The following is a 14,300-nucleotide window of genomic DNA, read 5'->3' as shown; positions in this document are numbered from 1 at the left end:
AATGACATTCACTTGATGCAAGTAACCTTGCCCTTGGTGACGCCAGTTCCCCCCGTTTCCCTACTCCCCACGACCCCCCCTTTGTCGGTGCCAGAATTTGTTTTTGAAGGGGGAAAAGTGAAATTCAGGGGGGGGGGGCACCAATTTTGTGCAAAATTGCCGTAAAAAGTGGACATTTTTGTAATTTTGGGTTTTTACTGGGGGAGGGGGAGAAAAACAAGGGGAATGCCCCCCCCCCCCGTAGTGCCACCACTGCCCACCACATAAACATTTACTGTTTAAATTCCATAATATTTACTTTAAAATGTCCATTGTTTGAATGCCATTAATCAAAAACGGTAAACCGTTTTTGTGATACATCCGGATCTGAAAAACGCACCTTACCATCACATTGCTGAATGAAATGAATCCAAGCTGAGTTAATGTTCTGTATCTGGAATCGAGTTGTCATTCTGCTGTTGTGTTGGTACGATTTTAACATAACATAAGGCCTAAAAAATTGTTTGATTGGCGTAACATAAAAAAAATTAGGGTAGGTCGGTCGGCAATTTAAAAAAAAAAAAATTTACACACATTTTAAGCTGTAAATTGAGTAACTTTTTAATTTTTTTTAAAATTTCATTTTTTCTGTACCAATTAGTATTAGTTAGTATTCTGTATCTGAGCCGAGTTGTAGAGGTCACAGTAGGTTCAAGGATGAGTTAAAATGCGCAAGATAAGATATTGCATCTCTTGAAAAAATAAATAAATTTACCCAAATATTGTTTTAAAATTATTTGCTCTTTTCCAAATGTAAATATATATTTTAGCGCGTTGTATATTAAAACACGAACAAGAACACCCGTATGGCAATCGACAGGACAAAATGCAACATACCGTATTTGATTTATAGGCGCTGTACATGCAATATATAAATATATAGGCCTATAATTTGCCGTTTATATGGGAGGAAGGGTCCAACATAACGCACATGGTATGGTACTGTTGCACACACAAAAATAACATACACCAAGCGAGCGTTCTATATACAGATAAATTTATTCTGAGTACTTTGATACCTAATACATGTCACAGGCCTAATGCAACTTAATTCATTTAAATGATATCCATCATAATATGCATCCCCACAGGATGACATTCCAAAAATGATAACATTTCAATTAAATTTTCATTCTAACATGGCAACAATTGACGCGTTTTTCTATTGGAGTAAAAAGCCGGCTTTTATCCGGTTTGGGGATTAAAAATTACCAGTAGAAAATGCCGTCCTCCAGTATTTGGCCGCGCTTTCGTCAATGGAAAACCACAGCCTCCGTAATTCCGGTTCGCCACAGTGGAGTACTGAAGCTTTGAAATGTTTAATTGCGATGTGGGGGGGGGGGGTGACAACCGGCAAATATGCAAATAACATCAGCGGCATCGGGTATTTACCCGGTATTTAGCGCAGTAGAAAATCACGTTGAGCAGGAATATTCCGGTTTAATCTCATCTAACCGGAATGATTCTTTACTATACCGTATGTTCAATAGCAAAACGCTGGCACACCACGTGCAGTAAGCCCATTTTAAAAGGCGCGGTAACCATGTGGTAACAGCTCAATTTTGCCTCTACTTTTACCACGCAGCTAATACAAGATAGATCTACAACTATATTACAACGATGGCATGTATGTTACGATCACTTTATTCGACATTTCATGGATAGTTACATGAACACGAGGGCTTGGAACTGTCACAGCAAGGTTGCGATGGTTGATTATAGGCAGACAGCAGGTCTTCTCCTTTAATCCAGCCTGAATTGTGTTTCTCCAGAAGATATTTTACTTCCAGTAAAAGTAGCTTGTGCAATGCTGGATCTAATTGATATTCCTCGCCGGGATCGGCATCAACATTGAATATCAATGGAGGATCATGTTTTATAACACAATCACTAGGGCAATACAGGCAATTAAAATACATTGTGGATGGAAATCCGCCTTCTCCACATGTGTCAGTATATTCCTCTTTGCTTTTAACAGGCATGGTGTAAAAATGAACTTTGTAGGAGCCATAACGAACGGCAAACAGCATATCGTTGCAGTAGAAGAATAAGATGCGTTTTTCCGTTTTGGTTTCATTTTTCAGTTTCAATGAACCAAATATCTGCTGGGTAATGTCTCTACCGTCAATCACACGATCTGATGGCGCCTTCCCTCCTGCCAGATTCACAAACGTAGTGAACGTGTCCATTTGGCTCACAATGTTAGAGTTTATTGTGCCTGCAGAAATCTGTCCCGGCCACCTTAGAATACCTGGAACTCGGATTCCTCCTTCATAGTAATTGGCTTTTCCACCTATAACCATGATAACAATAAGAAAAGGGTGTGTTAAAATTGAGATGACTATTATGCAATTATGAAATACCTGATTTCTGTTCGTAGGAGGTTCCTCCGTTCGTATGAACAGTTGACACACCCAGTGGGCACAGGTCAATTTCGACGTTGTATCAACCTAACCTGATTGTAACCTAGAAGTTGGTTGCGATACAACGTTGTATCAACGCCGGGTATCAACGTCGATGTCTACTTGCAAATACAAGTGATTTCAACGCCGATATTTCGACGTTGTATCAACGTTCGGTTGTCAGGTGTGCCCACTCACTTTCTTCTGGACACAGATCATCTCCATGCATTTTAATTTTAAATAACTTCCATGATTTCTGATTTGATTGTGTGAACAGTAGAAAAGAGCAGAGGGCTGGTGGTACCAGAAATGTAAGTTTTCGGGAAATTTCCTGGGTTTAGGCTTTATTTTTTTTAATCTTATTTTATTTTATTTCATTTTATTGTATTTTTGTTTGTAATTTTAGCATCAATTTAATTATTTCAGGAATTGTCTTCCTGTTCTGTTGTTTTGGTTTGGCTCTTTTTGGAGTTTTTCGTGGCTTAGGCCTATATCTCTCTCATGTGTCTTTTTCCCCCACCAGTCCCCAGTACAGGAAATATAAATATAAGGTACGGCGCCTTTACGAATGTTAATGATACCGAGTACGGGCTTATATGGCATTTTTTAAAGTATTTGTCCGAAGGTTCCTGATGGTTCCGACGTCGGGCCAATTATTGTGTTACATTAAAGGGGTAATCATGTATTTTTGGTACATTATAATAAGTTACTCATGAACTTCACATGCACTATAACTTACTTAGCACATAGGAAGCTACAATATGTTCCTTATTTTGGGCAAGAATGGTCGAGGTCCAATGCCCTTTAACATTTCATTTCTCACAAGTCCAAGACCTGAGCATCCACCCCAATGACACTAGGAGCTCCATTTGAAATTGGGGTTGGAAGATACCTTCCCCTAAATAACAGCTAATAACAGTATTGTGAACCTTCAGCATCCATGGTTCGATGTAGAGAGTCTTTCCTATTCAGAGGAAATATTGCAATTACACACCTTATTGCCTTTTAACAATAACCAATGACACTAGCACGTAATTCCAGTCAAGCACCAATCTTTAATCCTATTGTTGAAGAGGATAATAAGCTTATACTTATGTATAGCATTAGTAAAAAGCTTAAGTCTTTGTTTGCTTTGGCTAAATCCTGTTCAAGTGGTGGGCTAACCAACAATTGACAATGAGAGGACTTTCCTGAACCTCGTTCAGTTGGGGATGATTTGAAGTGACCGCCAATTATGACCATTTGATATTTAATACCAGCAATGTGGAAAAAAAGAAAAAGTGCCAAAATAATGTACCCTTTTACGGAAGGAGCAAAGTTTAAAAAGTTATAACTCCGCTTCTGCAGTACGAATGTCAGCGTTATTATTTCCCAGTCTTTAATTTATTTATTTTTGTTTATTTATGTAAATAATTTGATATACAGGGTGTAACAATAAAATTTGTACAACTTTGAAAATAGAATGACACAATTATGCCGCTTATTTTTTGGTTTGATATTTATATGTCTATCAAGATAATTTCTTTAGCCACTAGATAAGCTTTGTTCCAATAAGATCGATGGTATACAAATGAAGATATGGTCAATTATGTAACCTAGTCCTAAAACCGCTTGGGCCACTTTTGCCTAATAGTGTTACAAAAGTGACGGAATAGAGTTGAACCATGGATTAGTTGGACAATGCTCTAATGATACCTTTTTAGGTAGTTTTAAACAATGGGGTATTCGAAGTGGTAGAATTGATTACATAATAGAATATCTCCTTGAGTTTTTGAAAGTCACAACTAAGCAATGACATAACAACCTCATTTACTAGAAATCGTGGCTGCAGCTCAACAACTTCAACCCCAATTCACCTTGGAAGGGCGTATGTTTATGGTCGTGACATTCGGTAGCACATGGAGTCAAGCAGAAACCATAAGATTGTTTATAGCTCATTCCAAACTCACGTCTTCCATGAGAAGTATGTAGATTGTAGAATTTGTTAACAGAAATGCTGGCGAAAGTGGTCGCCCCAGAACAACTAGAAGCCCAGCTGAGCTTAATGTCAAAATCTTATTGTTTTGTACTTCTCAGTTTTACCAACGATATCTCAGGAAACTGGGATATGAGAAATTACTTTATTTTCAAGATAATTTGAAAGAAATTTCACGAGTTCATTTATAGATTTTAAAGAAATATCATATTTTTATTAAGTTCATGTCAATTATATGAAGAAACACCACTCACAATTCTTTTGTGTCAGTTCTTTGATGTTTAATGCACGATAAGCATATCTACGCGGTTCAAACTTGATATGCTCAAACATGGCAAAAGTGGCCCAACACTTTGTCTGGACGATTTAATTAATCAGACATCAACTAAACGTCTTCTTTTAGCCAAGATATTCCTTATTGTATTGCATATAACATTTGTGCCATAACTCTTTTAGTTTTTTCCTGAGAAGTCAAAATGCAATTGTACAAATTTTATTGTTACACCCTGTATTTGAAAGAGGTATTAGAGCAATTGGGGTCATTTTGAACCCCCACCCCTCCCAAATTGCCAAACGCACACACCTATGATTTTGCATCATACATGTCATCATCATAAAAAAAACCATTCTATACTGCGCCAATAAAGTATCCTTACACTTGGAAAAATAATCACAATTTCAAAACTGAACAATATTGGGGTAAATTTGTTATTTTAGATGCACTATCTAATCCTGCACATTATGACACCAAATTGAATCCAATGTGACCTCAAGAAGTAAAGTTACAAGCAATTGAATAGACGAAGGTCCAGTTTTAAAAGTGACAAACTGGCCTATACAAGGAGCAAAAGATTCCAACAAGCGAAACAAAGAGACAGCGCAGTTTCTTCAATGAAGCGTTATTTAAAGCAGTTTTATTTCAGTTTTACTTCTCTGTACTTTTCATAACTTTAATTTTATTTGTCAGTTCGTTTGTTTCAGTTTTCTTTTGCTCCTTTTGTTTTTAAATTACAGCCAAACGCATAAATTAGCCATTCACCACTCTCAAACCAGATGTCTAGTCTGTGAAGTTTTGAATAGGCCAGTTTGTCACTTTTAAAACTGGACCTTCGTCTAATCAAATGCTTGTAACTTTGCTTCTTGAAGTCACATTGGATTCAATGTGGTGTCATAATGTGCAGGATTAAATAGTGCATCTATTTGACACTATTCAAAATATCAATAGACAAGAAGAAAGGGAGGTAGAGATTTGTAATTGAGTCATGCATGATTTAACAGAAGGTTCTTTCCAAAATCCAAACGTAATGTCAACAGGCCTGTATAATTTGAGTGACAAAATAGGTTCCGGGTGAGACTTTTCTCGACAGGCCTGTATAATGGGCTATTCCAGAAAATAGATGCACACCCCCTATAGAGGAGTTCGGATATCCGGACTTTTTGTCCAGTCATGACTGTTGGAAATCCAGACTTTTAAAGTGTCAAAAGGCGAAAAAATCCAGCAGAAAAAAAGTTCAAAATCAGACATCCTCAATTTGAGAGCCCATTTTGGACATTTCCGTAATTTTTCCTTCATTTTATTGGATTTCCAGGCTTTTTCAAGTGACATTTGCAATTGGAATTCCAGTCGTTTTCAGAAAGCAGACTTGGAAATCCAGACATTTCTTTGATTGAAAAGTTACTCCTCTATAGGGGGTGTGCACTTATTTTCTGGAATAGCCCAATTTGAGTGACAAAATAGGTTATGGGTGAGACTTTTCGCACCATGTTGCAGGGTAATTTAATATCATTTCCCAATACATGTACTTCCATTTTGGCCCCGGGTTTTGGCCAAGCGTCCCGTTTTTCTTGATGTCTGCGTAGGAGCCAAATATTAGTGTTAGTCATGTTTGTATTGAGTGAGGATATTTTCAACTCAGACAGATCATTATCCTTTTCATTTACCATGGTGAATATTGATGGTGTTTTTAATGGTTTGGGTTTTTTTTTAAATTATTATTTCTATATTTACGATTTCATACCCTTGAGTATTCCATTGTTGCCTCCTTCACTACACAGCTCAATATGTCCTCCATTGTCGGATGTAAAGAAAATCAGCGTGTTGTTATCAATCCCCAATGATTTGATTTTCTTCATTATTTCTCCTACACCCCAGCTTAACTCACGAATACCAGCTCCATATATACCTAAAATGCGAGAAAACATTGTAGTAAAACCTGTTATGTTGGAGAACTGGCCGGCACCCTTGCACGCAATGCACGCAGTGGCAGCCGCCACCCATACTATTTTTCGTCATACAATAGGCTATTATTACAAGCATTCAGAATTACGCCGAATATAATACGAAAGGTGGTTAAAAGATGCAATTTTATGTCCTGCTAGACGGGCTCACATCAAAACCATAATTATTAGAGAATTTAAGGTTTGATCGTCGAATGGGTAGGAGACGTCATTCCCCCGGGACGTCATTTTGGCAAATCGAAAGAAGGTAAGCGATATTGTAGGACTCCACTTTCAAAATTCACCACACCCACTACATCCACAGTGGGTGTGGGTCCGGGTGTGGTGGGTGAGTGAATCCACGCACGCACATTATAATTATATGCACAACCTATATATTACCTATATATTACCATTACCTCTTCTTGACGTAAATTTGGTGTCTTTCCCTGTAAACATGGCTACGTGATTATGCACAAATGACAGGTAGAGAAAGAATGGCTTGTCCTTTTCTGTCTGTTGTTTTATGAATGTACTGACCTCATCCACAAATGTTTTGGTTAAATGTTGGTGGGAGAATGGTTGTTGAATGATGGTTTCATTGTTATACATGAAACAATTGAATGGGTCTGGAGCATCCATGTGTCTCTGAAAAAAAGAAAGAATACAGAACGACCAGATTGGTATGGTTATCATCTTTGCCGGCTGTTTCTTCGGCTATTCTAGTTTTCATCCTAAAAACGGACCTCTGTCCATGTCCCGTCACGGTTTTCCTCCACGTGTTGTATTAAGTGTTGTATCTGTACTAAATTGCGCTACATACCCAATTGTTGGATGGCGAGTCTTCAGTTGTAATTCCCAATATTATAGGCCTATTATTGCCAGGATTAGACCACTTGCTTTTGAAGACGTTTTGGTGGGAAGAATCTTCTTCCTCTATGTATACGCGAAAACCTCTCTTCTCCATGACAACGAGGACTTTGTGTGTTTAACCCAACAAGTATCTTCTCTAGCCATATAGAGACTTATTGAACTGAGGAATACCTATATAGTTTTAGAAAATGGTTTATTTCCACCAAACTGGACCTCCAAATGGTGTTTGAAATAGGCATAGGCATATAGTTGATCTTTGGCTTTCGTGTCCTCTCGACCTTGGGCTAAGATCAAGGCCCGCCCGCGTGATAGCCAGAGTGTATACAGCTGCCCCCGTGAGAAGCCCCCCCCCCCCTTGCCTCCTGTGCAATGCTATAGCCGCCTGTGATATTTAAGATTGTGTGCCTTTTTTGAACTTTTCAGTACATTTCTGACAATTTTGAAAGTTGCCTTCCCCTCGCCCCCCCCAAGGCGTACTGGCTATGCCACTGGGACTCGTATGTGCAATAACTGCTTACCTTTGTCTCATCACATTCCCATACATTAGTATAGGGTAGATTAGTTCCGACCCAATCAAATCCATGGTAGTGAGGAAGATGTACACCACTCATAGGGGTATAATCATTGATACCTATTGAAGAGTAAAAGATAAAATGAATTTTAGTTAACTTTTGCATAAAACATTAAAAGGACAATTTATTCTTCAAGGATTCATGCCAGATCGCATTTTATCAAATATAATCGTGTGTTTTATCGCGTGTTGAGAGCATATAAGGCATACTATTATGATTGTCGGAGATTTCTTCCGTCATCTATTTTGTTTTATTAATATGGAATGGGTGCATGTGTGTGAGGCAGGGTGGATAGAGGTGTGGGTGGGGGTAGGGGTGTGTTTGGGTGTGTCACTCTTACCTAGATGCCACTTTCCAACCATTCCTGTAGCATAACCCACGTCACGTAAAATTTCAGGCAGAGTTATTTCATCCTTAGGAAGCCCATTTGGCGATTGCAAATAGAAGTTCATTAATTTTCCGTATACGCCAATTCGAATCGGTAGTCTGCCTATGATAGGATCAAAAAACCAAAATCTTCAAAATAGTAACGTATACCGCTACAGGATGCACCCCTCAGAAAAAAGAGAAAGAGTTAACGGCCCTGAACTATCTTAAAACCTGATTGATTTCTGCAGAGTATTGTAGCGGGCGGGCTAAATCATCATGATCATATGTATCTTATTTTTGTGTCTGTATTCCTGAGAAAAAAGAGACATTTGCTGTAAATTATATTCACCAGCAGTAAATAGAGTTACTTAATTACTATAAAAGTACTAGCAGTATTTGTAATACATATCAGCACCCATGCATATCAGCTGCAAAAAGCTAGCTACTTCATCAACACACATGCATCATCAGCAATAGATATTTACTTTATCAATGGATAGCTACTTCATCAACACGAATATCAGCAATGGATAGTTGCTTTATCAATATATGTATCAGCAGTGGTGCTATCACCAGAGGTAGCTTCTCAATCAGCAGTGATTCAGCACCAATATAAGCAGTAGATATAGATGATTAGTCTACACCCACTATCAAGAGTAGATTGCTACTTCCTCAACAACAATGTCAACAGTAGGTAGCCACTTCTTCAACACCCATATCAGCAGTAGATTATAGATAGGCCTACTTCTTCAATACCCACTATCAGATTATAGATAGGCCTACTTCTTCAATACCCACTATCAGCAGTAGATACCTACTTCATCAACACCCATATCAGCAGTAGGTATAGCTACTTCATCAACACCCATATTAGCAGTAGATATAGCTACTTCATTAGCACCCATAATACTAGTAGATAGCTACTTCATCAACACCTATATCAGCAGTAGGTAACTACTTCATCAACACCCATATCAGTAGTATATAGATAGCTACTTCATCAACACCTACATCAGCAGTAGATAGCTATTTTATCAACACCTATATCAGCAGTAGGTAGCCACTTCATCAACACGACAACACCTATATCTGCAGTAGATAGCTACTTCATCAACACCCATATAAACAGTAGAGCTACTTCATCAACACCCATATTAGTAGTAGATAGCTACTTCATCAACACCCACATCAGCAGTAGCTATAACACTCATCAACACTCATATCAGCAGTAAGTTGCATGGCTACTTCTTCAACACCTATATCAGCAGTAGATAGCTACTCTATCAATACCCGCTATCAGTAGTTGATAGGTACTTCATCAGCACCCATATTAGCAGTAGGTACAGGTATGTAACCCAACAAACACAAAACGTTTATTCGCAAAAGGTTAGAAAAGGTTGACAGAAAACATGTAGCCTAAACATGCTAGATGTCGGATTATATAAAGTGTATGTTATATTAACCTTTATTCAGGAACTTAAAATACAAAATGTGTGCAATGCAAGAATACAAGGGTATAAAACATTTTCATAGCATTCAAAAACATTTTTTTGAGTACTTGGTGCCATAATGTTATTTAAATGTTGATAAGATGTTTTGCAAAAATGTTTGCAGAAATATTTCACAATAATATTTTGACAACATTTAAAAAATATTTTTGGGTAGTGTTTTTTCATACAAAACGTTTTAAACGTTTTCATGACCTTTTATAACCCGACGTTTTAATATATTTGAACGTTTTCACCAAAACTAAAACCTAAATTGTAACCCGTTTATAACTCTTTGTGTTTGCTGGGTAATGCATCAACACCCATATCAGCAGTAGGTAGGCACTTCATCAACACTGATAAAGCCATATTATAACATTTCTGTAAAAATAGTATTTATTTTCCATAAAATGTTAGCTTTTACTGTCAGATATGTTCCCTTTTAATTTTGAGCCGAACAAGTGAGGTAAAGCATAGAAAATTGGAATTTACTACTGGCGCCCATGCATGTTACTCCCACGGTTGTAATACGGTACGATCCTCGGGGTGTGTGTGTATGTGTATCCCGCACGCCGTGTACGTACTGTGCATACGTGTTCGACTAATATTTCCATCGTAATAATAAAACGCCGGTTCCATCGTTTTGTTCAAAATCGCGGATTTTGACAAAACTACAGCACCTAGAGTCTTGATTTTTGCAGAGTATCTTTATGGACTAAAGTACATTACAGTCGTGTAAAAACCAGAATTTAAAATATTTTTGAGGGCGTTCTCCTCAGCAAATGTTATAATATGGTTGAGTGTCAGCGAGCATATTCCAAAAGAATCCAATAACGGTTCCAGATCGTGCATAGGTAAAATGTGCATGTAAAGCCCGTGAGATAATACATTAAGGCGTATAGGCCAACTTATCTAGGAAGGAAGGAAATGTAGATATGCTATTGCTATGCCATTAACGTGTGCCTATAGTAGGCCTATAGTTGGCCTAATACTTGTATCGTATATATATACAATTTATTTACAACAAACATAAAATAAAAGGTATAGGGGTCTTACGTTTTGGGTTTGGAATTTTAATTTGTCCAGGAGTGTTTCGGATAGTCAATACCACCAACATCAAACACAAACGTTTCACATAAGCGGTTTAAATATCGGGTTATATAAAGGGTATCATATAACACGTTTTATAATAACATTTAAAAATACAAAAACAGGGAAAATATGACACAACATCCAATGGAGGAGTCACACAAAACATATAAATAAAGTTTAACTTTATTTATATACTTTATATGTTTTGTGTGACTCCTCCATTGGATGTTGTGTCATATTTTCCCTGTTTTTAATTTAAAAATACATAAGAAAACATGTTGCAAAACATAATTATTTTGCAAAGATTTTTGCCAAACAAACCAATTTGCAATAACATTTTGACATTTCAAAAATGTTGTAACCAGTAACAACGTTTTCACGACCTTTATATAACGTTAAACGTTTTGAAAACACTTTGCGGGCATATAGGTGAAAACTCAAGTTCTGAAAGTGAAGATGAAAGTAGTGCCGGGGGGGGGGGGGGAGCTCGAATACCCTTCAATCACCACCACCCCAATCATTCAAGTAAAATTTGAAATTATTTATAGGAACGTATTAGACAGACTATGGAGCAATATTTTTGTGGGAAATTGGCATTAGGTATTTTATTTGCTTTAAAAGGTAGGCATATTCTAAATTACACTGATCAATTATATTATGTTGATCAGGCTCCGGTAGATTTTAATATGAGGGGCGGGGACAGTGACGCAAGTCCAAAGATATTGGAGGGAGGGGCTATGGTACTTGCCCATAGCCACCGACCCTCGGGCCACCCCCGGTTCGGCCGGATCCACTGATATGGATGTTGATAACAGTAGGCCTACTTATTCAGATGCTTTTATAAGGCCATGGTATAATAAAATATACACCTGAAATTAAGGACAAATTTGTTTATCATAGGCCTACTTAACTACAGAAATTGTTGGGCTCCCCCCCACCACCACTGTTTCTATGTGATAGGATAGGCCTACATACCTGTGAGCAATGCCGCTCTACTCGGAGAGCATAGAGAACTGGTCGAGTACAAAGAAGTAAACTTCATTCCCTCTTCAGCCAGGTCATCGATTGGACCCCATTCCTGAGTCGGATGTCCATAAGACTTCAAATCCCCATAGCCTACATCATCGGCTAAGAAAATGATCATGTTGGGTCTCAACGCAGACGATATACTAGCAATTATTGTAAGCAGGATTAAGTTTGTGCACCGGATTGCCATGATAGCTATTTGTTGTATTTCAATTTATACTGTATACGTGTTGTGACTCACCGATGATATGGGTGATTGGACGTTTTGTGTGTTTTTTCGGTTTTTTTTTTGGTCTTTTTTAGATCTGTATTTCGAGATAGATGACCATGAACAATGCTGTCTGCTTGCAAAGTCTAGTGAAGCAAATATCATAATATCACGGGTCAATAAATTGTCCGAAAAGAAATACAAATTGTATAGCATGTCAACGTTCAGGTTCACTTATTACATACAGTGTGTTGCATATTCTTAAGAGTAAAATAAACATTTTAAATTGTATTTAAATTGTATTGAAACTTACGTTGGCATGCAGTGTTTTGAGATTTGAACCAAGGAAAATCACCCAAGGATGGTGCCGATATTTGGGGGAACATTTTCGGGGCCCGGCTACTCTGCTGACAGGGCCCATTTTCTTAAGGGAAGGGGTATGAACGTTTGGACAGTATTTATTGTGGGACATTAGAGCACATCAGACATATCGAATTGCATTCTGAATACGAAGAATGTCCTTCTGATATCAAATAATTTTGATTTTTGAAATTCGCAATGTAATACACATTTTATGGCAAATCATTAAGGGATCTGGAATGAGCGTTTTGAGCGTTTCGACAGTATTTTGTGTGGGACATGAGAGCACATCAGACATATCGAATTGCATTCTGAATACGAAGAATGTCTTTCTGATATCAAATAATTTTCATTTTTGAAATTCACGATATAATACAAATTTTATGACAAATTATAAAAATTGATATTTTTCACATTTTTGATATAGAAGTCCTCGAAGTAAATTTTATAATTATATTCTTAAAGTGTATGCAGCTGGGAGGAAAAGCCGACGATCAATTGAAAATTTTGACCTTTCATATCGAAGATATGGATTTTTTTCACAAAAAGACCTAATTTTTTTTGGTGTTTTGGGAAAAAAAATCCATATCTTCAATACGAAAGGTCAAAATTTTCAATTGATCGTCGGCTTTTCATCCCACCTACATACACTTTAGGTATAAATCATCAGATTTATAAAGTGTACTTCGAGTACTGTTAAATTTCAAAAATATCAATTTTTAATCATTTGCCATAAAATGTGTATTACATTGCGAATTTCAAAATATCAAAATTATTTGATATCAGAAGGACATTCTTCGTATTCAGAATGCGATTCGATGTCTGATGTGCTCTAATGTCCCACAATAAATACTGTCCAAACGTTCATACCCCACCCTTAAAAATTGATATTTTGATATTTAACAGTACTCGAAGTAAACTTTATAAATCTGATGATTTATACTTAAAGTGTATGTAGGTGGGATGAAAAGCCGACGATCAATTGAAAATTTTGACCTTTCGTATAATTTGAAGATATGGATTTTTTTCCCTAAACACCAAAAAAAAATGGGTCTTTTTGGGAAAAAAATCTTAATCTTCAATATGAAAGGTCAACATTTTCAATTGATCGTCGGGTTTTCCTCCAAGCTACAAAAATCAAAATTATTTGATATGAGAAGGACATTCTTCGTATTCAAAATACAATTCGATATGTCTGATGTGCTCCAATGTCCCACAATAAATACTGTCCAAACGTTCATACCACTTCCCTTAATATTTTTAGATAGTTGTTTTTAAAAGTTATTACATCAGTTATAATAAGCCACGTAAATTTCCACTTGTTTTACGTCGCGTCATGTTCATGATCCTAAATTCCATGTGAAAATTCCAACTTGCAGTGGTGTGGGCAAAAACTCTCTATAAGTGATGTGATGTACTTGGCTTTAATACAAGCTATAATCAAAATGATTGGTACCCATCAGTTTTCATTGATAATGGATGAGTCTGACTCTGACTTATCCGACTCAACATAAGATCCAAATAATTTGTAAATTAATTGTATAGCAAGTCAACTTCAAACTATCCAATATTGCATTTGGAAGAGGCAGGCTTTTCAATAAACATCAAAAAATTAGGTACCAATCATTTTGACACAGCCTGAATTTAAATTTAGTATTTTTTCACCAAATACTCTGAAAG

General features: G+C 37.0%; 1 protein-coding gene across 1 annotated transcript; it reads right to left on the bottom strand.

Annotated features, from left to right (window-relative positions):
- Positions 1–1,071: 1,071 nt before the first annotated feature.
- Positions 1,072–12,313, bottom strand: LOC140157281 (arylsulfatase-like). Its single transcript, XM_072180423.1, has 6 exons — positions 12,002–12,313; positions 8,419–8,568; positions 8,025–8,137; positions 7,053–7,281; positions 6,435–6,599; positions 1,072–2,332 (listed from the first exon to the last, which is right to left on the bottom strand). The coding sequence occupies exons 1-6, from the start codon at positions 12,240–12,242 to the stop codon at positions 1,695–1,697; spliced, it is 1,536 nt and encodes a 511-aa protein (XP_072036524.1). The 5' UTR covers positions 12,243–12,313; the 3' UTR covers positions 1,072–1,694.
- Positions 12,314–14,300: the final 1,987 nt, after the last annotated feature.

This window comes from Amphiura filiformis, chromosome 7 (assembly GCF_039555335.1).
Source record: "Amphiura filiformis chromosome 7, Afil_fr2py, whole genome shotgun sequence".
Lineage (NCBI taxonomy): Eukaryota > Metazoa > Echinodermata > Ophiuroidea > Amphilepidida > Amphiuridae > Amphiura > Amphiura filiformis.
Note: the sequence above shows the minus strand (reverse complement) of the source record. Positions and strands in the feature narration are given on the sequence as shown.